General features: G+C 41.3%; 1 protein-coding gene across 1 annotated transcript in view; it reads left to right on the top strand.

Moving 5' to 3' along the window:
- Positions 1-26276, top strand: part of TACC2 (transforming acidic coiled-coil containing protein 2) — a 229261-nt gene that overhangs the window by 1526 nt on the left and 201459 nt on the right. Inside the window, exon 2 of the mRNA XM_082268876.1 lies at positions 4470-4532. Coding sequence (XP_082125002.1) covers positions 4470-4532 — 63 coding nt within the window. The remainder of the gene's footprint in view (positions 1-4469; positions 4533-26276) is intronic.

Below are 26276 nucleotides of genomic sequence, written 5' to 3'. Positions count from 1 at the left end.
TATATTATTTGTATGTACATACAGTGATATCTATAAGGCCTTATGCAACAGGATGTCTGTCTGTCTGTTTAGCCCCTCTGAATGCCTCTGCTCCTGGCAGGACGATAGCTGCTTAAAGAACGCAGTTTAAGCCACATATTGCACACGCATTTCGGCGCGTCAAGCATTTGAGCATTATTAGATTCCATTGACCAGAATATACATTTTTTTCCAACCATTGGAATGCATTCATGCCCATACGCTAGATGCGCCTAGAGTTTAGGTGCGTTTAGAAGCATCTAGCATTTTCCTGCTCTTTAGTTCCTCTCTTGAACATGCCTTTGGTGGGGTTTTTTTTCAGCCTGTAAACACTGTTCTTCGAATATGCATGTAATCACCTATGTGTGCATGGATGTAGAGGCTTGAAATAGATGTGCTTTTACAGGCTGAAAAAAAAAATACTCAACGCTGGTAAAAGCGCCATTTTTAAAGCCCTGTGTGCATGAGGCCTAAAGGACTCCAATCATTAACCACTTTACCACCGGAGGATTTTCCTGCTAAAAGACCAGGGGGTTTTTTGCGATTTTTTACTGCGTGACTTTAACGGACAATTGCGCGGTCGTGCGATGCTGTACCTAAACAAATTTCACGTCCTTTTTTTCCCACAAACAGAGCTTTCTTTTGGTGGTATTTGATCACCTGTGCGATTTTTTGATCACGCGCTATAAACAAAAAAAGAGCGTAATTTTTGCAAAAATAACAATATTTTTCACTTTTTTTTACATGAAATTCCCCCCAAAAAAATGTAAAAATCAAAATTTTTTAACATTTTTGGCCAATTTGTTTTACGCTACCTATGTTTGGTAAAAAAAATCGCAAAAAGCGTATTTTGATTGGTTTGCGCAAAAGTTATCGCGTTTACTAACAAAGGGAAAGATTTTTGTCATTTTTGGTGTTTTTTTTTTAACGAGTAATGGCGGCAATCTGCGATTTTTTTTGCGGTACTGCGACATTGCGGCGGACAGATCGGACCCTTGACTGACATTTTTGACACTTTTGGGGGTACCAGTGACATTACTGCAGTAATCAGTGCTATATATATGCACTGTTACTGCAAAAATTACACTGGCAGGGAAGGGGTTAACTGTATTGGACAGGGAGGGGTTAAGTGTGTCCTAGGGGCGTGCTTCTAACTGTAGTGGGACATTCCTATTGGTGTAAAAAAAAAGATCAATGGTTCTACATAGTAGAACCGTCTGATCTTCATTTTTACACAGGGAGAACTGACAGGCGGCTTGTTTACATAAGTCGCTCTGTCTTTCTCCCGCTGTACCGGCGATCGTAGTGTGACCGGCGGACATCTAGAAGCAGTGTGTATGTCCTCCTTGGCATCTTGGTGTAGGTGTAGGCATCCAGCCCGACTCCAGGCGGACTGAGCCTGTCAAAGTCTTTATTGGACTGGGGCTGGACAGGGCTGGATGCTGGTACCCATTATTAGTGCCTTATGTGTTCAGGGTTGAAGGTCTAGGATACAGAAGACTTGTGTTCTGTTCCTTTGTTCCTTAAACATGGGCCCAAACATGATTACCACCCAGTGCAACATTCAGCCCTGTCCATTGACTTTGACAAGTGGCCTGGAGCGGAGCTGTATACTTCACCCACACCAATACACTGGGAGGGACGCTCTGCTCTTAGACAGCTCCATGTACCAAGGACCAAACTCTCCAGCCTCTTCCATAAAACTGAAATTTGGGAGGAAGGACTCTCTAATGCTTCATATGATATAGTAATGCTTCATACTGAGCTGTAATCATACTATTTTTCTAGCAAATATACTATTTAAAAATATTATAATACAACTGCAGTCCCACAAAAATGGTTTACAAATGTGTGCAAAGTTCTAAGACATTGTGGATTCAATAGTTTAGCCCTATTTCCCTATCCAGACTTGGTAACATAGGAGGTTTAATGATGTTGCCTTACTCATGCGGAGTTCCTCAAGGGTTTCTAGGGGTTCCTTGAGCAAATTTTCTTTTTTTTAATTGCTGGCGCCATTAGAGAAATTACCCCTCACTTAACCCCAAAGACAAAGTAAGGGAAAATAAGGAAGAACCTAAGGGCCCTTTTACACTGATACATTTGTTCTGCATTTTTACCTTGCAAGAAAAACACAAGATAAAATGTTTCCCTTTAAATCCTATGGGACTCTTCACACCTCTGTGCTATGGATGCAGTGCATTTTGAAAAGTCCTGCTTGCTTCATCTTTGGTGCATTTTAAATACTGCACCAAGAATCCAGCTCCCCATTGAATTGAATGGAAAAAGCAGCAAAAACACAACAAAAACGCCTAAAAAATGCACCAACAATTTACATTGTGTTGGGTTTTTAGTGTGTTTTTCAGCCATGTCCATTTTTTACAGGGGCAGTCAACCAAAAAATGCACCAGAAAAGCACTGAAAATGCATCTGAACAATAGCAAAATCAAGGCAAAACCACATATGCAATTTTGCTACAGACCAGGTTCAAAAGGCTCTAAGGGACGTTCAAACTTGTCCAAAAAGAGTAAAAATAAATATACTGGGCTATAAATACCCAGGAATCACACATTTACACATTTTTTTCTAATCCATCCAAGGGAGGTTTAAAGTGTTACTAAATTCACCCTGCATTCACTATATCTGGTCTACCACAGTACACAGAACATGGAAATGCAATTATTTTAGTAAATATAAACTGCTAAATACCTTATCTCATCAGAAGTATATAGTAGTCTTGTGACTTCTATCAGTGTCTGATTACAGCTTGTAGGAGGAGTTTTCATTCTCCCCTGACTGTCCTATGAGGCTGCATGACCCCTGATCCTTTGTTTGGACAGTGCTGATTGGCCCTGTGCTGATCACATGTACCCTCTTAAAAAAAAAGAGAAAAACTCTCTAACATTACACCCCAAACTGAGCATGTGCAGAGTTCCTCCTAGGGCTCTGTACTATCAGCAGATGTTTAAAAGAATGGTTGTTTAAAAGAATGGGTAGTGTCGCGCTCAAACATAAAGTGCTTGTGCAGATATTTAAACCTTAATTCAAAAATTAAAAATACATGATAGGTGACAATCTAAAAAATCAATCAATCTGTGCTCAATATTGTAAAGTGCAAACAGTCCATATGCAGCATCAAACAGTCCACATCTCTTTGGTGTCACACAAATTAGCAGAGACTTGATATTAGTGCAGATTAACCTTCACCTCCACACTTCACCCAGTGATCTAGTAAGGTACTCCTTACCGGAAATATATGACCCCTTAATTATAGGGGGTCACATAGGCAATATCTCCACTCAGTACACACGATCCTCAGCTCCTCTGTTATCAGCAGATGGACTGGGGACTTTAAAAAAATGAGGATCAGAGAAGACAGGATCAAACAGCCTTTTTGCACAAGGCACAGGATTAACCCCTTAGGTTCCACAGTACATATAAAAAACGTGCTTTACTGCATATACAGACTGATTTTACTGTTGTGGCTTTAGTAACAATTTAAACTTGTCCAAAAATAATTAAAAAAATATATAGGGGGCCTATGTTTTTCACACAGCATTTGCACATTTTTTCAAATTAATTTTTATTTTGGAATAATGTGGGAATTATTGGTGAAAGTGATGGGAATATTGTGTAAAAAATATAACATTGATATAATTTGTATATATATATATATATAAAATGTGTATATACTGTGTATATATATAATACACACACACACACACACACACACACATATATATATATATATATATATATATATATATATATATATATATATATATATATATATATATATATATATATATATAAAAGTACATTTTAACTTTTTTCATAATTTAAAAATAATAAATAGTCCCCCCTAGTGTACTGTTCCACTTTAAAATAATATTTCACATGAGTAAAATGCAAACAAGCAATGCAACCATCATATATAGATGACAATATTACAGTCAATTATATATACTCTATATGTTGTGGGTACCAAATCCTTGTTTTATGAGTAGACCATGTGTTGTCTTTTTATTTGGAACAGTAACAAATACATCATTTTGCATTTTTGTATATTTTTGGTCTGGGTATCTTCAGTCTCCAATACCACATGTGAGATATCTATATGTATCTTAATCATGTACTGCAGAGTTAAATTACACTTTAAAAAAGTGTGATTGCTGATGTGTTTAGTGTTAGGCTACTATTGACTAAAGAAAATAACCTATAAAAAATATATGTTGTTGTTCTATTTGCAGGCTGTGGGTGGCGCTGTGTGTTCACAAATGATCAGTTTCAGTTATAGCGCCACCTAGCGTGAGACAGATGAAGTACGGCTGTGTCTAAAAAAGGAGTGTAGTAGTAGAATACAGTGTGGGGGCGGGGTGTGTGTTGTAGAGGACAGAAGCACATGGTGGTGACAGAAGGGACATACACATAACGTTTACTATATCTACTTCCAGCCGGAACCCCAAGCCAGAGACAGCCCAAGTGCATCCCCACAGCCTGATGAGGAGGTGCAGGAGGTGAGTAGTTTCCACTTTCTGTGACATCAGAGATTTATGACATCATATTCTCTTCCAGTAACATTCAATGGAGATTTCTGTCACTTGCAGACTCTCAAATCAGCAAACCTGACTTCTGTTACCAGCAGATTGGCTTCCAAAAAAAAACTGAAGGAAAATAATTATTTTGGAATATTTTAGTTTTGTTACTCCAGGATTCATTTTGGTGATCTGGAGTTTTGATTTCAGTGGCATTGTTTCCAATCTGCATAATATTTTTTTTTGTATATGGATTTATTTTGTGATCGATTATTTTATTTCAATCATTTTAATAGATATTGGAAATGATTTTTCAGCACAACACAGACAGTAAACTCATCTGCATTAATGAATCACTGTCAGCGTCAAGCTGACCATACACTATACAATCTGATTGTACAATCTCCTTAAGATCTACCATCAACTATGGAAAGCAATGTTCTGCCTGATTGGACACACATTGAGGACTGGTTCATCTTAGAACGCGGTCTACCTAGCAAACGCAGCATGTGACCACAGTAGTATGCGGTTTGGTGCAGCATGATTTTCCTGTGCATTTGGCAGCCCATTGAAATGAATAGGTTGTCAAATCCTGACCAGGTGGGAACATGTGTGTTCTAGTGTAAACCGGCGTTGAATGGATAGTTTAGTAGGTGTGTCCTCATATTACATAGTTCTAGAGGAGATTGTACAATTAGGTTGTGTATTATTATATAGGATTTATATATTATTATTATACAGGGTTTATATAGCGCCAACAGTTTGTGCAGCTCTTTACAATACGAGGGAAGACAATACAGTTACAATACAATTCAATACAGGAGGAATTAGAGTGTATAACTAGCCTAAAGCCTGGTACACACTAGTTTTTTAACTAAAAACTGACAGCTCCGGGTGGAGCCGCTGTACTAACTATCCGACGTTAGTACAGCGATCTCCCCCACTGAGCTATCGTGTTCTGACAGGGGGACAACCCCCCCCCCCAGAACAATTTAATCAGCGCTCTCAGCCATTGGCTGTGAGCGCTGATTGGGAGCCGGTCGGCTGCTGGTTTTCCAGGGTGCTCGTCCAATAGAAGCTGGCCAAACGGCTTGCTTCTCTCAGACAGACGGTGAGTACGGGGCTTAATGGTGGCCAAATACATTTTGATTTTTGTATCCGATCCATGTTGGATTTAAACAAAACCATTAAATCTGCAAGCAGACATTTAGCGAAAACTTACCTTCCAATTTAGAATCCATTTAGAATGGATTTGATCAAACTGAGTTAATCAGCCAGGGCAAAAAAAGGATTGATCTTTTATGATAATGAATGTATTTCTATCAAGCAAATAATGACATCACATGGTGGAGACAAAGATGAGATTAATCATTAACAATTGTAGGTTAGGATCAGTTCCTAACTATCAACTGAAATCCACTTCCCCATGTGTGGCATAGCAATCAAATCAGTTGGTGGCTATATATATATATATATATATACTATAGACAGTATATTTACAGTATACAGTATCTCACAAAAGTGAACACACCCCTCACATTTTTGTAAACATTTTAGTTCAATCTTATTTTATTGAAAGAGAAGGGTTTTACAGAGTTAGGGGAAAAGCATGGGGGTATGAAACATAGAGTGAAATAAATTGTTCAGGTATGACATATGGTAAACTGTGAGTAAGTGCATACAACAATCAATATCAATAAGTGCAAATAAGGAACCTAAACCGCCAGGTCCATCAGATCCTGGCAGCAGCACAAGGTCAAGAAAACAGCAACTTGGGGTGTCAGGTGGTAACATAAATAAGAGAAAAGTCAAGGAAAGGCCAACACCAGTATAAACACTTTCATGGCTGGCGTCACTTGAGGAGATTGTGGGAAGTGTGGTAGGCATTGATAAATATCCCGGCTTTCCATTGAGAAGCGCCTAAAAACAATAAATAAGCAAAAGAGGATTGCCTTATGGTGTCAATGGTACAGCCAGAGAGGGGAATAAAGGTTTTGATAAATATTTTATTATATATTTTCATGTGACAACACTGAATAAATGACATTTTGCTACAATGTAAAGTAGTGAGTGTACAGCTTGTATAACAGTGGAAATTTGCTGTCCTCTTAAAATAACTCAACAAACAGCCATTAATGTATAAACCACTGGCAACAAAAATGAGTACACCCCTAAGTAAAAATATCCAAATTGGGCCCAAAGTGTCAATATTTTGTGTGGCCACCATTTTTTTTTTCCAGCACTGCTTTAACCCTTTTGGGCATGGAGTTCACCAGAGCTTCACAGGTTGCCACTGGAGTCCTCTTCCACTCCTCCATGATGACATAACGCAGCTGGTGGATGTTAGAGACCTTGCACTCCTTCACCTTCCGTTTGAGGATACCCCACAGATGCTCAACAGGGTTTAGGTTTGGAGACATGCTTGGCCAGTCCATCACCTTTTACCCTCAGCTTCTTTAGCAAGGCAGTGGTCGTCTTGGAGGTGTGTTTGGGGTCATTATCATGTTGGAATACTGCCCTGTGGCCCAGTCTCTAAAGGAAGGGGATCATACTCTGCTTCAGTATGTCACAGTATATGTCAGCTTTCATAGTTTCCTCAATGAACTGTAGCTCCCCAGTGCTGGCAGCACTCATGCACCCCCAACCACCATGATTGACTGTAGGCAAGACACACTTGTTTTTGTACTCCTCATCTGGATGCCACCTCACACGTTTGACATCATCTGAACCAAATAAGTTATCTTGGTCTCATCAGACCACAGGACATGGTTCCAGTAATCCATGTCCTTAGTCTGCTTGTCTTCAGCAAACTGTTTGTGGGCTTTCTTGTGCATCATCTTTAGAAGAGGTTTCCTTCTGGGATGACAGCCATGCAGACCAATTTGATGCAGTGTGCAGTGTATGGTCTGAGCACTGACAGGCTGACCCCCCATCCCTTCAACCTCTGCAGCAATGCTGGCAGCACTCATACATCTATTTCCCAAAGACAACCTCTGGATATGACACTGAGCATGTGCACTCAACCTCTTTGGTCAACCATGGCGAGGCCTGTTCTGAGTGGAACCTCCCTTTTAAATGGCTGTATGGTTTTGGCCACTGTGCTGCTGTTCAGTTTCAGGGACTTGGCAATCTTCTTATAGCCTAGGCCATCTTTATGTAGAGCAACAATTCTTTTTTTCAAATCCTCAGAGAGTCCTTTGCCATGAGGTGCCATGTTGAACTTCCAGTGACCAGTATGAGAGAGTGAGAGCGATAACACCAAATTTAGCACACCTGCTCCCCACTCACACCTGAGAGCTTGTAACACTAACGAGTCACATGACATCGGGGAGGGAAAATTGCTAATTGGGTCCAATTTGAACATTTTCACTTAGGGGCGTACTCACTTTTGTTGCCAGTGGTTTAGACATTATAGGCTGTGTGTTGAGTTATTTTGAGGGGACAGCAAATTTACACTGTTATATAAGCTGTACGATATAATAAAAATATTTACAAAAATGTGAGGGTGTACTCATTTTTGTGAGATACTGTGAATATATATATATATATATATATATATATATATATATATATATAGTAATCCCCCGCTACATCGCGGTTCAGTTTTTGCGGTCCCGGTAATTCGCGGTTTTTTTTGTAATGTTATTTTACTATATAAATCATTAAAAATGAAAGATTTTTGTGTTTTTCATAGCTCTTGCTCTGTCTCTAAGTATCTTTTATGTGTTTAAATGAGTTTCTATTGTTTTAAAAGTGTGTTTAAAGACCTTAAAATGCTTCTACACGTACAGTGACAGTAAAAAAACATGCCTACAATGCATTTTAATAGGGTTTTTCTATTTCGCGGAATTTCACTTTTCGCGGCTGGGTCCGGAACGTAACCCCCGCAATGGAGGGGGGTTTACTGTATATATATATATATATATATATATAATATATATTAACTCTATCAGAAGGGATCAAATGGAAAACAAAACATATTGATTATATATCAAAGCATGTATGAAAACCATCTACCATTATTTATGTAGTGGAAAGTCCTGCCGGATTTGATACACATTGAATAAATTACTTAGGTGAATAGATTACTTCACTTCAATATATACAATTTTAGATCCACCTTATAGCTGGAGCCATTAAAATGTGGTCTCATCGTGCCGGTTGGATCTTTCATGAGGCTTCACATATATGTGAATTGGATGTGCATCTAATTTGCATAAAATGTAGATGTGACTCGCTCTCAATGGAGCCGGTTCACACATGTCCGGGACGGCTGCAGTGGGAATTTAAAAAAGGGCCCTGTGTGTTTTTGGGTCCGGTTCAGGTGCAAATTCAGGCATAAAATTCACACCTGAATCACACCTGAACCAGTGAACAGAAACGCACCGGACTGCAAACTGCAGCCGGACATATGTGAACCCAGCCTCAGGCTTATGTTGCAGAGATTGTGGTAGGAGAATTGAGACGGCTTGCTGTTGCAACAGAAGTGAGACTCCTTGGCTGGGGAGTAAAAGATATTCTGTGGCAGAGAGTTTTTCCCATTAAAGGTTTAGGTATGAGAAACAAGTGGCCTATTCACCTCACCAAATCCTATCCATGATCAAAATATCACTATTGGGTCATACAGCCCTTCAGTACATATATAAGGAGTCGGTGTTTGGGGAGCAATTGGTAGAAGTTACAAATTTGCAATTCTACGATTCAGATGACCAATTTTGACAACTGTCTGTGCCTACCATATTCCAGGCATGTATGGATTTATTATTTCACAGGTTTACTCACTAGCTTGTAATTATTGTCTATGTAGATTTTTGGGCTTTTTCTCTTGTACTCTCTCACTGCTGTGGCTTTATAATGTATGTGAACTATGTACCAGTTGCTGTCAACAGCAGTTGCTACATTTGTGTGACATATGGCCTTGGACAAAGGGTCGGGAATTTTTACATCTCCGTAAACCTGTGGTCTAGTGGGACCAACACAACAGAAAGACCACTTAGGTTGTATTTTCTGGGGTAAAAGCTAAAGAATATGTTTTGTTTTGCATAACAACTCTCGGGACTACATCTGCCATAGTTCTAATTCAAATAAGAGTATAAACCTAAATTATTAGTCTACACCCATGCAAAAAAATGTGACTGAGGTTGACATACAGTATGTGCGATAACAGACATTGCATGTGATTGGGAGCGCACTGCTCTGAAAATTTGGGGATTTCGCTTGTTGGGCGTTTTTGAATGAACAGGGCTTTAAACTATGTGTGTTGATGGGGGAATCAAGCAAATTTCTTTCCTGGAACCATGGGTTGAAGAAATTCGCTCAGTGTATGGCCGACCTTACTAGCTGTATCACCAGATGATCACCAGAAGAAAATGGAAGAAAAAAAAATGAATGCAACTATCACATCTAAGAATTGGTAAGGTGCAATGTAATAAATGTTGGATTTTGGGTTTAGTACCACTTTAATGGGAATGGCAGGTAGGATGTGTTTACTTAAATCTAATAACTATAAAATTATACTAGACGTACTAATAATAAATAAATAAATAGACCACAAGATATTAGCTTGGACATAAAAGGCTGCGGCTGTTTTATTATTGGCTTAAAACATACATAAATAAAATCTTCAAACTTTATTTACACTTACAGATTAAAATCACGTCAACACAACCTAGCCACTACGGCTCAGGTTGACAAACATAACGTTAACTTTCACAACCATTATCCAACATATATTAAAATATATCACCAAATGAAACTTGCGTCCACCAAAGCACCTATGCTAAGGCGACAGTATGTGCCAATAAATAATAACTGGCCGCGACGACCAAAGGAAAAAGGGGTGGGAGGAAGGGGAACGCAGTAGTTGAATTCCTTTGAGGTGAAGTGACCCGGAGCCCCGCGGTCACTACTTAATTAGCCCTTTGGGAACCAGTTGATGCCGGATTATCTGTAAAAGAGCGGGATATTTGAGCAGGAACGGAGCTCCACGCGCAAATCTGCCTGGAGATAGCTACTAATCGGGCGGGAAAGCTGCAGTTTCTTACAGAAACTGCCTGGATACCCACAGATTAGAGCGGGAAGCTTAAAACTGAGTGACCTGGGTCAAAAGTTCAATAGCTTGAGAGAAAAAACCACCTGACAATCTAACTACCTATGTTCCCTTTTAACTAATAGCCTCTGCCGCCATCCCATAAAGAAATGGGGGGCTTTATCAGCACCCCTTTCTTTTAATTCCTTGCAAACATCTGAGGCTGAAATAAAGGTAATGAAGTCAACTTTCAAGGATAGAGAAGTAAACACAACTTCAGGATGATATTTACTATTCAAAAAATAGAAAAAACTAAGCATGGAGTTGGATGTTTTCTATGTGGTATATGGGCACCCCTAGAGGTTGTCTTTTATGGCTCAGGGAGTACTTATACCAGTCAAAGAAATACTTTGGCCTCACGCACACAGTGCGTAAAAAATGAGCTGCAAAGCAAGTACCGATGCAGGAAAAAGCAGCCAAAAAAAAAGCACTTCTAGAAGCATTTTGCATTGACATTAATGTGCGTTTTCCGTGTAAGCGTTACTCAAAATTTCTTCACCCTCTGCTTTTTTCCATTCCCAAATCCAATTACTACAGAGCACAAGTGGCATGACAAGTCAAAATCAATAGTTTCCTGTCAGAGCCGTCTTAACCAATCCGACTTGTGTTGATCCCACTTTGAAAAACGTTCCTGCACTACTTCGGTCTGACTTGGGTGCCATTTCACCCCATCTATTTAAATGGAAGTCGCATCCAAGTTGGATCATCATCTGATCCGACTTACGGAATGCAACTTGTGCTCTGAGGATCTTTGAGTCTGGTATGGATCTTAAAAGGGAACCCCACGCCCCCAAAAAAAAACGAGCCCCCCCCAAATCCATACCAGACCCAGCATGCAGCAGGTCAGGAAAGGGGGGGGGAATGAGCGAGTGCCCCCATCCCCTCCCCCCGAACCATACCAAGCCACATGCCCTCAACATGGGGGGTGGGTGCTTTGGGGCAAGGGGACTCTGCCCCCCCACCCTAAAACACGTAGTTCCCATGTTGATGTGGACAAGGGCCTCTTCCCGACAACCCTGGGTGGTGGTTGTGCGGGTCTGCGGGCAAGGGGCGGAGCCGCAACGGAAAGAACTGTGAAGGCTTTTTAGATGTTGTTTGGTAAACTCTAATCTGGCCTTCCTTTTTTGAGGCTCACCAATGGTTTACATCTTGTGGTGAACCCTCTATATTCACTCTGGCAAAGTCTTCTCTTGATTGTTGACTTTGACACACATACACCTACCTCCTGGAGAGTGTTCTTGATCTGGCCAACTGTTTTGAAGGGTGTTTTCTTCACCAGGGAAATTCTTCTTCGGTCATCCACCACAGTTGTTTTCCGTGGTCTTCCGGGTCTTTTGGTGTTGCTGAGTTCACCGGTGCGTTCTTTCTTTTTAAGGATGTTCCTAACAGTTGATTTGGCCACACCTAATATTTTTGCTATCTCTCTGATGGGTTTGTTTTTGTTTTTTCAGCCTAATGATGGCTTGCTTCACTGATAGTGACAGCTCTTTGGATCTCATATTGAGAGTTGACAGCAACGGATTCCAAATGCAAACAGCACATTGAAATGAACTCTGGACCTTTAATGGGATTAGACATATGCCGGTTTTCGGTAATTCGATATATCGCGGTATTGCATAGCCACGGTATTGTTATTGTGGCATTTTTAAAATACCGAGTTTCTCTGTCAAGTCTGCCTGACTTGTGAATTGATACATTTCAGTGAGCTGGATGACTCATTCACTCACACAGCTAACCCCTTTCAGCATTAAGTCTCCTAACTATAAACAAAAATGATTACATTTGTATCTTTTCCTTCCCTCTGCCAGGGAGAAAGGAAGTTTAACCTCTTAAAGACTGGATCTTTTTCTGACACTTGTTGCTTGCAAGTTAAAATCAGTTTTTTTTTTTTGCTAGAAAAGTACTTAGAACCCCCAAACATTTTATATATTTTTTTAGCAGAGACCCTACAGAATAAAATGGCGATTGTTGTAATATTTTATGTCACACTGTATTTGCGCAGCAGTCTTTCAAACGCAATGATTAGACTTTAATGAATAAAAAAAAAAAAAAAAAAACGTAACAGTAAAGTTATCCCAATTTTTTTTTTTTTTGTTGCACAGAGAATCGTGAGAGAATCGTGATCTTTATTCCAAGCTAAAAAATCGTGATTCTCATTTTGGCCAGAATCGTGCAGGTCTAATATACACACACACACGCATAGCAGCCCACATTACATTATTATATAGCCATCAAGCAGTGTCTGGCCTACCTGGTGATGACTGGTCCTGGCGCTCTGATCCGATGGCCTGGTCTTTAAAGGGGCAAATCCTTGCGATCCAGAAGTGGTTAAACCTGCAGGAGGACCGGTGTTTTTATCTATTAATGACTTTACTATTGCTTTAGGCCTGGTTCACATGTATGCGGGTTGGTGGTTCACATGTATGCGGGTTGGTGGTTCACATGTATGCGGGTTGGCGGCCCACATTTGCACAGGCATAGCAGCCCATTGATTTGAACGGGCTGCTATGCCCTAATTTTCTGCAAAAAAAAGGTGCATGCAGCATTTTTTTAAAATTCAGTGGCCTTGAAATCCATCCTGCTTTTGCACCATGCGACTAACCTGCAGTTCCTGCTCTGGCAAGCTTTCTGCATCTTTTGTATACGTGGGCACGGCATTTAAAAATAAACAGTTTGCGTGTGCAGCAACGGCAGGTAAGTCGCATGGTGCAAAAGAAGGATGGATTTCATGGCCACTGCATTTTTTTAAATTCTGCATGCACCTTTTTTCAGCTGAAAACGCAGGCATAGCAGCTCAAGCCCATTCACATCAATGAGCTGCTATGCCTGTGCAAATGTGGGCCCCCAACCCGCATACATGTGAACCAGGCCTAAAGCAATAGTAAAGTCATTTATAAACAACACCTCCTTAAGGTTTAACCACTTCTTGACCACAAGGATTTGCCCTCTTAATGACCAGGCCATCGGATCGGAGCCGAGCGCCAGGACCAGTTATCACCAGTTAGGCCAGACACTGCTTGATGACCTATTTTAGGCCTGGTTCACAGAGTCTGTACTGACTGACTATATAATAATGTGCAAAAGTGAACCAAAGCCCCTAAATTCAGCAATGAAATTGAAGTGAGGTGGAAATTTAATAATTTAAATTTAATAATAGAATACCGTGATAATACTGTATACCGTGGCAAAACCTTAATCAATTAATCGCAGCATGAAAATCTGATACCGTCACAAGCCTATATACGGTATTATCACGGTATTCTATTATTAAATTTAAATTATTAAATTTCCACCTCACTTCAATTTCATTGCTGAATTTAGGGGCTTTGGTTCACTTTTGCACATTATTATATAGTCAGTCAGTACAGACTCTGTGAACCAGGCCTAAAATAGGTCATCAAGCAGTGTCTGGCCTAACTGGTGATAACTGGTCCTGGCGCTCGGCTCCGATCCGATGGCCTGGTCATTAAGAGGGCAAATCCTTGTGGTCAAGAAGTGGTTAAACCTTAAGGAGGTGTTGTTTATAAATTACTTTACTATTGCTTTAGGCCTGGTTCACATGTATGCGGGTTGGGGGCCCACATTTGCACAGGCATAGCAGCTCATTGATGTGAATGGGCTTGAGCTGCTATGCCTGCGTTTTCAGCTGAAAAAAGGTGCATGCAGAATTTAAAAAAATGCAGTGGCCATGAAATCCATCCTTCTTTTGCACCATGCGACTTACCTGCCGTTGCTGCACACGCAAACTGTTTATTTTTAAATGCCGTGCCCACGTATACAAAAGATGCAGAAAGCTTGCCAGAGCAGGAACTGCAGGTTAGTCGCATGGTGCAAAAGCAGGATGGATTTCAAGGCCACTGAATTTTAAAAAAATGCTGCATGCACCTTTTTTTTGCAGAAAATTAGGGCATAGCAGCCCGTTCAAATCAATGGGCTGCTATGCCTGTGCAAATGTGGGCCGCCAACCCGCATACATGTGAACCACCAACCCGCATACATGTGAACCACCAACCCGCATACATGTGAACCAGGCCTAAAGCAATAGTAAAGTCATTAATAGATAAAAACACCGGTCCTCCTGCAGGTTTAACCACTTCTGGATCGCAAGGATTTGCCCCTTTAAAGACCAGGCCATCGGATCAGAGCGCCAGGACCAGTCATCACCAGGTAGGCCAGACACTGCTTGATGGCTATATAATAATGTAATGTGGGCTGCTATGCGTGTGTGTGTGTATATTAGACCTGCACGATTCTGGCCAAAATGAGAATCACGATTTTTTAGCTTGGAATAAAGATCACGATTCTCTCACGATTCTCTGTGCAACAAAAAAAAAAAATTGGGATAACTTTACTGTTACGTTTTTTTTTTTTTTTTTTTTTTATTCATTAAAGTCTAATCATTGCGTTTGAAAGACTGCTGCGCAAATACAGTGTGACATAAAATATTACAACAATCGCCATTTTATTCTGTAGGGTCTCTGCTAAAAAAATATATAAAATGTTTGGGGGTTCTAAGTACTTTTCTAGCAAAAAAAAAAACTGATTTTAACTTGCAAGCAACAAGTGTCAGAAAAAGATCCAGTCTTTAAGAGGTTAAACTTCCTTTCTCCCTGGCAGAGGGAAGGAAAAGATACGAATGTAATCATTTTTGTTTATAGTTACTGGGAGACTGATGCTGAAAGGGGTTAGCTGTGTGAGTGAATGAGTCATCCAGCTCACTGAAATGTATCAATTCACAAGTCAGGCAGACTTGACAGAGAAACTCGGTATTTTAAAAATGCCACAATAACAATACCGTGGCTATGCAATACCGCGATATATCGAATTACCGAAAACCGGCATATGTCTAACCGTATACCGTGGCAAAACCTTAATCAATTAATCGCAGCATGAAAATCTGATACCGTCACAAGCCTAAATGGGATAATGAGGGACTAACACACACCTGGCCATGGAACAGCTGAGCAGCCAATTGTCCCATTACCTTTGGTCCCTTAAAAAGTGGGAGGCACATATACAAACTGTTGTAATTCCTACACCTTTCACCTGATTTGGATGTAAATACCCTCAAATTAAAGCTGAAAGTCTGCAGTTAAAGAACATCTTTCTTGTTTCATTTCATTGTGGTGGCGTATAGAGCCAAAAAGATTAGAATTGTGTCGATGTCCCAATATTTATTGACCTGACTGTACACTCACTAGCCACTTTATTAGGTACACCAGTTAATTTGCTTGGTAACACAAATTGCTAATCAGCCAATCACATGGCAGCAACTCAATGCATTTAGGCATCTTGACGTGATGAAGACGACTTGCTGAAGTTCAAACTGAGCATCAGAATGAGGAAAAAAAGGGATTTAAGTAACTTTGAACGGGGCCTGGTTGTTGGTGCCAGACGGGCTGGTCTGAGTATTACAAAAACTGCTGATCTACTGGGATTTTTATGTACAACCATCTCTAGGGTTTATAAATGAAAAAGTGCGCTGATAAATGTGAGTGTGCTGCTACCAAAGGTGTATAAATGAAATAGTGTAAAAAAGTCTGGTGCGCTACTAAATTGCAATAAAATGAACAATGTCAATCATGCATACAAAATAGTGTACAAACAATTTGAAACAAATGAAAATGTGAGTGAACAAAGTCTCTGGTATCTCTTGCAAATCAATATAATGTGTTTTCCGTGAACAACTCCACCAGAAAAAAAGTGAAATAGATGAATGTGCAAATGAAGTCCAGTGTTCATATAAATTCCAAAAATAATCACTGGTGGCCGTGAGAAAACCAAGTACTGCTGCAAATCAACAAACGTGACGTGAAAATCCCATCACCTGGTGAATTCACTGCTTACCAGCTTTAAGTAGATTTAGGGCAGATATACAGAATATGAATCCAAAGGGACCTCTGTAGATAAAGACCAAAGGGAGTGCTATGTTGGAATCCACCCTTGTGTGTGACAGGGGAGGGGGGGGGGGGCAGCTGCTTACCAGATCCCACTGTTTCCAAACATGTAATGAGTGTAGACTCTCTTTGTATACGTAAATGAGGGACTCCTGGTGTTTCCTGGTTCTTCTCTCGGACTGACACTCATATAAGGTGCACCATGAAAATGAGGGAAGAGACTCTCTATTGGGCTTCGCGTCAGAGCGAAGGAGGAGTCGTGCCGTCAATCACAACAGCCGCGGCTTGCACTGCAGGCAGCCGCCGCTCTCCAGACAGAACTTGTATCTTCGTTTTTTCCTGTAAGTGCAATCTTTACTTTTATCTAATAAATGTGATATAAGGTAATGCTCTATTAGTCTCTTCCCTCATTTTCATGGTGCACCTTATATGAGTGTCGGTCTGAGAGAAGAACCAGGAAACACCAGGAGTCCCTCATTTACGTATACAAAGAGAGTCTACACTCATTACATGTTTGGAAACAGTGGGATCTGGTAAGCAGCTGCCCCCCCCCCCCCCTGTCACACACAAGGGTGGATTCCAACATAGCACTCCCTTTGGTTATCTACAGAGGTCCCTTTGGATTCATATTCTGTATATCTGCCATAAATCTACTTAAAGCTGGTAAGCGGTGAATTCACCAGGTGATGGGATTTTCACGTCACGTTTGTTGATTTGCAGCAGCACTTGGTTTTCTCACGGCCACCAGTGATTATTTTTGGAATTTATATGAACACTGGACTTCATTTGCACATTCATCTATTTCGCTTTTTTCTGGTGGAGTTGTTCACGGAAAACACATTATATTGATTTGCAAGAGATACCAGAGACTTTGTTCACTCACATTTTCATTTGTTTCAAATTGTTTGTACACTATTTTGTATGCATGATTGACATTGTTCATTTTATTGCAATTTAGTAGCGCACCAGACTTTTTTTTACATCTCTAGGGTTTACAGAGAATGGTCCAAAAAGAGAAAATATCCAGCGAGCAGCTGTTGTGTGGTCGAAAATGCCTTGTTGATGTCAGAGATCTGAGGAGAATGGGCAGACTGGTTTGAGATGAGATAAAGGCAACAGTAACTCAAATAACCACTTGTTACAACCATTGTATGTAGAATACCATCTCTGAACCACCAGCACATCAAACCTTGAAGCAGATGGGATACAGCAGCGGAAGACCACACCGGGTGCCACTACTGTCAGCTAAGAACTGGAAACTGAGGCTACAATTCGCACAGGCTGTCCAAAATTGGACAATAGAAGATTGGAAAATGTTGCAATTGAGCATCATTTAAACGCTAAGGCCTACCTGAGTATTGTTGCTGTCCATCCCTTTATGACTACAGTGTACCCATCTTCTGATGGCTCCTTCCAGCAGGATAATGTGCCAGGTGACAAAGCTCAAATCATCTCACCACTGGTTTCTTGAACATGACAATGAGGTCACTGTACTCCAATGGCCTCCACAGTCACCAGATCTCAATCCAATAGAGCACTTTTGGGATGTGGTGGAACGGGAGATTCGCATCATGGATGTGCAGCCAACAAATCTGCAGCAATTGCATGATGCTATCATGGCAATATGGACCAAAATCTCTGAGGAATGTTTCCAACATCTTGTTGAATATATGCCACGAAGAAGAACAATTTTCTGAAGGCAAAAGTGGGTCCAACCTGGCACTAGCAAGGTGTACCTAATAAAGTGGCCGGTGAGTGCACATCAATTCTTTCATTGTTGTCGGTATGAAATCTATAAACCGTTTTTTTTTTTATTATTCAGAGAAAGGATTATTGTACCGAGTCTCTTATGTTGTCATTTGAGATGGAAAGGATGCTTATTAAACAGCTGCTGGCAATAATTTGGGCTTTTTTTAAGGGTACTTCAACTAGACCCAAGCTGGAACATATGTGGCAGCATTTCCAGAGATCTCTGATCTTCAGCAACATGCATGAAATTTGAAGATTTGACCTAATTCTGAACCTTGCTAAAATGAATACAAAATGCCTTTTTGCTAAATATTCTTATAATCTTGGATTTTTATATTAATATTACAAAAATCGTAACTAAGAATTTTCTTTCAAATTTCAAATCATTAGTGGGCTGCAGCAACGGCCGATTTTTCGTGCCGCCATTTTTTTGAAAAATGAATGAATTTCTAACCAATGATGGGAGAATGGTGCGAGAAATATAAATGAAAACAAAATGTGCATGAGCTGTGACCTGGAAAGAATAGAAGATTCACATCCACAAATCTTATTTTCTGTAGCAACATGATTGAAGGCTTGGTTGGTCAAATTTTGAAAATCAATGGTGGCATCATCAGATCACAAAATGCAAAAATATTTCTGATTTTTGAAAGAAAATTGGTTTGGAATTTGACCCATGTATGGCTGACTTAAGTTCCAAGTACATGCCTACATTAGCTCTGGCACATTGTTAGATGTCTCAGAGCTCATTGACTTCTTACAAGGACAAGTAGATATCCGCAGGCTCATCATTTTGAAGAAAATGCAGGTTATCAATGACAATCCTAAGTAACATTTTTTATACATAGCTTCAGCATCGATATACCCTGGGGAACTATTTTAAAAAGTTTTGTACATTTTTTCTGATCACATCAGTTGCTGTTTGTCATCAGTCCAGTCTGACTCTTCTGGAACATCCCTGACCATCCTGTATAGCAGACATGCACCCACTGTGACTGCCCCGGAATGACCTGTAATGTTTGGACAAGCTAACAGTTGTCATCTCTGTTTAATTCCTTGTTCCATGGCGGTGACGTCTCTTACCCAGAATTCACCTTTTCTGGGACTGGTCACTTCTTGCCTGAGAGTCTGCTAGGATGGAGGTCATATGGTGTAAAGTCTGAATTTATCAGTTTATATTTCAGGTATGTGTTTTAAACTCCATATAGCTCTAAAACTCTTGTTACTTTTTATTGTGTAATAGTAATAAAATATTATTTTAGATCCATCATATATACAGTATCTGCATTCAAGAATCATAGGACCTACCTTGACTTTTTCAATGCAAACCATCTAAACAGGACATGTTCGTACTGAGATGCTTCAAACTGCACTTGGTGAAACTATTGAGGGCAAAAGCACACGTTGGGTTCCCTGCTCCGAAGGTTCAGTAAATTGTAAAACTATTGATATCTCCTAATTGATAGCACATTGGACATCAAGGAGTATATAGTGTGTAGAGTAAAGTAAAGTATGGGATGTGATTATGTATTCCCGAGTATGCGAGTTCTGTTGTTCCCTAAAACCTCACCTTAAAGAGGTTGTAAACCCCAATTTTTTTTTTTTTCACCCTGAAAGAGACACCCATAATGAGCTAGTATGCATCGCATACTATCTCATCATGAAATACTTACCTTAGAACGAGCCCCCGCCGTGCCGCCCGCTTATCTCTATGACGGGCGACATGTTCAGTCGCCCGTCTTCCGGGATCGCGACATCCGACCATCTGACTGGCCGGAGCCGCAGTGACGTCACTCCCACGCACGCGCGCGGGAGCCGACGGTCACCGCACGGGGCTCTGAAGGAACGGCACCAGCGGCCGTTCCTTCAGAGCGCGTGAGCCAGTGATGTCACTGGCTGCATGTATGGTAAATATCTCCTAAACGGTACATGTTTAGGAGATATTTACAGTACCTATAGGTAAGCCTTATCATAGGCTTACCTATAGGTACAACTTGCAGAGGAGGGTTTACTAAAGACTCATACACACGATCAGATTATCGGACGGATTTTCTTTAGTTTTTTGTTGCATGCTAGTCTCATATGGAAAGTGAAGAGGTTACTTTCATACGAAAATTCTCGTACGACAGAATTGAATTGTTTTGTATGTGTTCTTTCGTTTCTGAGCATGCCTAGTCTTGCTCTTATGATTTTTTTCGAACGAAAACTGTACTAATCAAACGAAAATCGGACGTTGTGTTGACGTACAATAAAAATTTCATAGCCTGCACATCCAGTTTTTGTTGTCCGAAAATTCGTAATCGGCTGTCAAAAGCACTATACTAACGATCCGAAAATCGGCAGATCGATCATCAGACGAAATTTTACTTCCCATTTTCTTATCGTGTGTACGGGCCTTAAGAGTATGTGACGCAAAATCCACATTTCAGTATGTTTTGCATCATGCTTCACTGTACACAGTTTTTTAAGTCCCCTTCCAGGGTAATGGTAACCCCCTCCCACTAATTTCCGGCTGAAAAAAACAAACACCCTTTTTACTTAACAAAAAGCTATAGTCACATGACCCTCAGGTCCTGAGTCTTCTCTCTTCCTATTTCCTATTGACTGGCCAGCAGCGAGGTCTTCTCAGGATACAGAAGAGGGACGTAAACAGAGAGGATTGTAGGGGGGCAGTGATCTCAGGAGCATTTGCAGACCTAGATTAGTGGTTCCTGGAAATGAGGGACTCAAGGTGAGTATATCTTGCTTCAAAAGGAATGAAAAGCAAAACATCTTGCAGGGTGGGTTACTGGGGGTAAGTGGGAGAGAGGAGTGTGAGTTTATTAAATTTTTGCTCAAATTGAGGCCAGTGTCTCCAAACTGTGGCCTGCTGACCGAATGCAGCCTTTTGCTTGCCTTTATCTGGCCCTTGAGGCATTATTTCCCCCACTGGCACCAATGATGCAGTACCATTTCTTCCACTAACACCAACAGTGGGGCAAAACTTCTCCCAGTGACACCAATGATGTGGCACAACTCTTCCTCCTACTGACCACTGGTGCTATGTCATTTTTCTACTCCCACTGACCACTAAGCCTGAGGCAATGTTTACTCCCTCTGACACTGGAGCATTTTCTACTGAGTCTGGCTCTTCTAAAGTCTGTAACTGGCCCTTTGTTTGAGAAGTTTGGAGACCCCTGCCTTAAGCAAATCATTTAGTAAATCTTTCTCAAATGGAGATCCTGCCAGCAACAGCACTTCCTGTTGCAAGCTAAAAATGTTAACCACGTGCTGACCGCCGCATGACTATTTACTGCGGCGGTCAGCCCCTTACAGGCAAAGCGACGTAGGGCTACGTCGCTAGCCTGTGAGGCTCTAGGGAGCGAGCACGCGCCGCTGAAGGCACGCTCCCGCTCGGTCATGGACCCCCCAGCGCGCGTGCCCGGCAGACTCGTGATCGTCCGTTACACCGGGAGAAAGGCAGGCGGCTAATGTAAACAAAGCCGCCTGTCATTCTTTCCTTTGTAAGAATGGAGATCATACGGTTCTACTATGTAGGACCGTTGATCTCTGTTCTTACACATCAAGCCACATCCAATCACAGTTAGAATCACGCCCCTAGGGACACACTTAACCCCTCCCTCTAAAAAAAAAAGTTAACCCCTTCACTGCCAGTGTCATTTTTACAGTAACAGTGCATAAGTATAGCACTGATTACTGTAGTAATGTCACTGGTAACCCCAAAAGTGTCAAAAATTTTAGTCAAGGGTCCGATCTGTCCGCCGCAATGTCGCAGTCCCGCAAAAAAAAATCGCAGATCGCCGCCATTACTCGTTAAAAAAAACAACAAAAATTACACAAATCATTCCCTTAGTTAGTAAACGCAATAACTTTTGCGCAAACCCATCAAAATACGCTTTTTGCGATTTTTTTTTACCAAACATATGTAGCATAAAACAAATTGGCCTAAAATGTTAAAAAAAAATTGATTTTTACATTTTTTTGGGAATTTCATATAAAAAAATGTGAAAAATATTGTTATTTTTGCAAAATTTACGCTTTTTTTGTTTATAGCGCATGATCAAAAAAATCGCACAGGTGATCAAATACCACCAAAAGAAAGCTCTGTTTGTGGGAAAAAAAGGAAGTCAAATTTGTTTAGGTACAGCGTCGCACCACCGCGCAATTGTCCGTTAAAGTCACGCAGTGCCGATTCGCAAAATAGGCCCTGGTCAGGAAGGGGGTAAAATCTTCCGGGGCTTAAGTGGTTAAGCTATTGCCTCGTAATTAGCAGCACTATTGCCAGCCTGCCATGTGTGCTCCTTAGTTGACTGTGGCATTGTCAGTCTAGTTTATCAGATAGGTAGGCAAATGTCAAACTAAGGGCTCATTCAAACTTGAGGAAGCCCTTTCCACCCCTCTAAAAATATCTGTGGTGGATCGCTTTTCAGAAGACAGTTGAAAGGCTCCTGGGAGATGCTTATTTAAACCCTGAAAAGCAAGCACCACCAAGCCAAAATCGTGATCATTACTGCCTGCCAAAACCTCCACGGGGTACATTTTTTAGCTGGCTGTGAAGCATTGTGTGTACAACCCTGTCTATCTGTCTTTGCAGCTTAAAAAAACAGAAAATAAACGCTGCTCAACCATCTAAAGTTACCACCCCCTGGCCACCCATGTGGATGAGCCCTAAGCCTCGGTTCACACTATAAACAGTATATGAATCGCAGCGGAACCACACCGCATTCCTGTTTAATTCATATGCGATTCAGTGCGGTGTGATTTGAGCCCATTCATTTTGAATGGGCTCAAATCACACTTCATTGTACCAAAGTTATGCAGGCACCAATTTTGGAACTGCACTGCAACTGGATCGCATGGGTGCTTTGTACCATGGGATCGGGTGTAGGTAAACAGAGTTTGCGTTGGGAGTGTGGTTAGGATTGCACTGACACCTGTTGCAGACCGCATCTCATTCTAGTGTGAATCCAGACTAAAGGAGCGCACATGGCAGGCTAACAAAGCTACTGCCAATTGCAAGGCAATGGCTTAATGTTGTCAGCCTGCAACTGGAAGTATTGTCTGCAGGATCTCCAGGTAGGAAAGTTTGCAATAGATTGACAAAAACATGCTCTTCATAATAAAAAACTGATTTAGGACTCATTCACATGGGTAACCAAAGGGCAGTAAAAGCAGGCAGCTGAGCTGAGTTTTTACCGACCAGGTACCATTGCCAAACGCATACCTTCCAAGTGAAAAGGGCCATGGCACAACCATATTGAATGCAGTTACATCGTGCTGGTTCAGTCTTTTGTTGGTTTAAACATGCGACATATCACATCCCAGCTGCCTGTCAACTGCCTGGTTCGCTTTTTAGATGGGCGGCAAGAGCAGCACATCTGAACGAGCCCCGAGGGTTTACACCATAATAATGCAAATGACGTTGAGCTCCACTGCCTGAAAATATTAGTCCACGTATGGCCGCACACTCTGAGCATCTCTAGCAACCTTTGCATACCATGGAGATCTAATGTAAACAAATAAAAACACACATTCAAACTAGGGATGGACCGATATTGTTTTTTCAGAGCCGATACCGATACTGATTTTCCAGCCACCCTTCAGGCCGATAGCCGATATTAGGTGCTGATATTTTGCACATTTAAAGTTTTTATTTTTAAACTGTCCATTTAAATTTATCTAGTTTTGATCAGTTTGATTGCTTTCACAAGGAATATAAACATGCCTTGTGACAGGTTCTATTTATGAAGGGATCGGAGGTCTAAAAGACCCCAAACCCTTCCTCTGCACTTAAAAGCATTGAAAACGCCAAGTTTGGCTGTTTTGAATGCTGTCATTTTTTTTTTTTTTTTAATCTGGCGCCTTTAAGATTTCCGTACCCAGGAGCAATGTCTTGACATTGCTTCTGGGTTTTTACATCAGAGCTGAATGCAGTTTTGTTCGGGTCTTCGGCCAGCCGGCAGACTTGCCGGCTGGTCCTCGGGTCTCCCGGTGGCACGGGAGAGCTGGATGATCCGCCGAAGGCGGCAGGAGGGGGGGATGTCCCCTCCCGCTCCTTGTAATGATAATTGAGCGGGTGGTCAGCCGCATTGGTTGTCGTTACAAGAAAGCCAACCACCGGCTCTAAACACCGGTCCTGGGGTGATGCCTCTAGCTGCAGGCATCACTCCGGTACAATCACTTGAATCAATATTGGCCATATTGGCAAGTTTGTGACCGATACTTCAAAAAAGGTGATCTCGGCCTCCGATAATTGGCCCCACCGATAATTGGTCGATCCCTAATTCAAATGCCACAAAAAAAATGTTAGTCCTTCTATTATCATAGTCTTCACTCTTGATGATACATCTACAAGTGTTTGGTCAGCGTGTGGACTGCTCTATGAGATGTGGAAAAAAAGAGCAGTAATTGGGTGGAAGGTGTGCTGTGATGGTGATGCCAGGGTAGAGAGGAGACGTCGCCGTGTACAGGCTCAGAGCTGTCTGCAATGGATTATCTTTGGCACATCTACTGGAAAATATTACTATACAGCAGAAGTGAGCCGAATCCTCGCAATGACGTTTTCCTCCTGCAGTTAGAGTTTCTTGAGCAGCTGCTTGATTCCTGGATGTCTGAATGGATCGTTCTGGAATACCCCGTGTTTACTATAATTTGTCTAGCATTCCGCCTTCATCCTCAGCAGCCAGGAAACGTGAAGCTCAGAATAAATTGGTTTTACACAATGATGATTTTCCCTGGTGGCATTTTTGTGTCCTTTCCATTTATAGGGATGAGCCCTCCGTGTACAGTAAAATCTATTTTCAGATGAAAAATCCAGACGGAACACGAATATGAACTGTGTAGCTGGGAGCAGACGGGGAAGGGGGGATTCCTAAATTCCCACTACATATACTGTATATTGTTAATGTCAATGGTTCTGTAGTGGTTACGTTGTAGTCCTCTGATGTCTCTGCTCTGGCTATCTACCTCGGATTAGGGTTAAAATGGATTAGAGAATGAGATGGATCATGTGTTAATCTGTCATTTGGAAGTTGTCATGTGACTCTCAAGTATTTTCAAGTTTATTGCTAACATAGGGGATGGACAACCAACACGTGTACAGTGTAATGCCCCGTACACACGTGCAGATTATCTGAAAACTTTTTCCTTTAGACTTACCAAAACCATATAATATGAGGTCAAACCTAAACACTTTCAATTTGTATGCAATCCGGCAGGCCCTTGCACTACATAGAAAAGGTAAATCTGAAGACAAAAGTCTTCAGATAATCTGCACGTGTGTACGGGGCATAACTCTGTACCTGCCTGCTGGTTATACTGCTGTGGCTTGTTCACACCACATGCCATTGGTTTGCAATTGACAGCCTTTCCCAGCACAGTCCAGAGCAAAGTACTGATGTGCACTAAAAAAAATTCATCATGCAGTCCTTTTTTTTTTTTTTCTCTCTAGTGCCATTAGTTGCAAATCTGGGAATAACTATGAGGCTGGGTTCACACTTGTGCGAAGTGGATGTGGGTTTCCCCGCATCTAATTCTCATGACAGGACAGTGTGCTCGGCTCTCAATGAAGCTGGCTGACATATCTCGGCGGTGGCTGCGGAGCAAATTACACAGGGGTCCCGTGCGTCCTTGGCTTTGCAAAGACGGACCTGTCAGAGCCCCACTCTCCTCTATGGGAGATCGGATGATAACGGACCACCTGTCTGTTTTTTCATCCAATCCCCTAAACGGATGGAAAATAAGGTTTCCATCCGTCTGGGTTTCACAGACAGGATCAGATCGGATAACAGCGGGTGTCAGCGGACATGTCACCACTGACATCCGCTGCTCTATAGAGGTACATATAGCGTCTGATCAGGTCCACCATAAAAACTGACAGGCGAACCTGATTGGAAAGCCCGTGTGAAAGGGGCCTTAGAATGTGGCAAAGAGCAGGTTTAGCGTTAGTTCGTTTTTCGCCTGGACTTATCCTTTAAGGATTTTACCAACGGC

This window comes from Pelophylax lessonae (genome assembly GCF_965119305.1).
Source record: "Pelophylax lessonae genome assembly, chromosome: 9".
Taxonomy (NCBI): Eukaryota; Metazoa; Chordata; class Amphibia; order Anura; family Ranidae; genus Pelophylax; species Pelophylax lessonae.
Note: the sequence above shows the minus strand (reverse complement) of the source record. Positions and strands in the feature narration are given on the sequence as shown.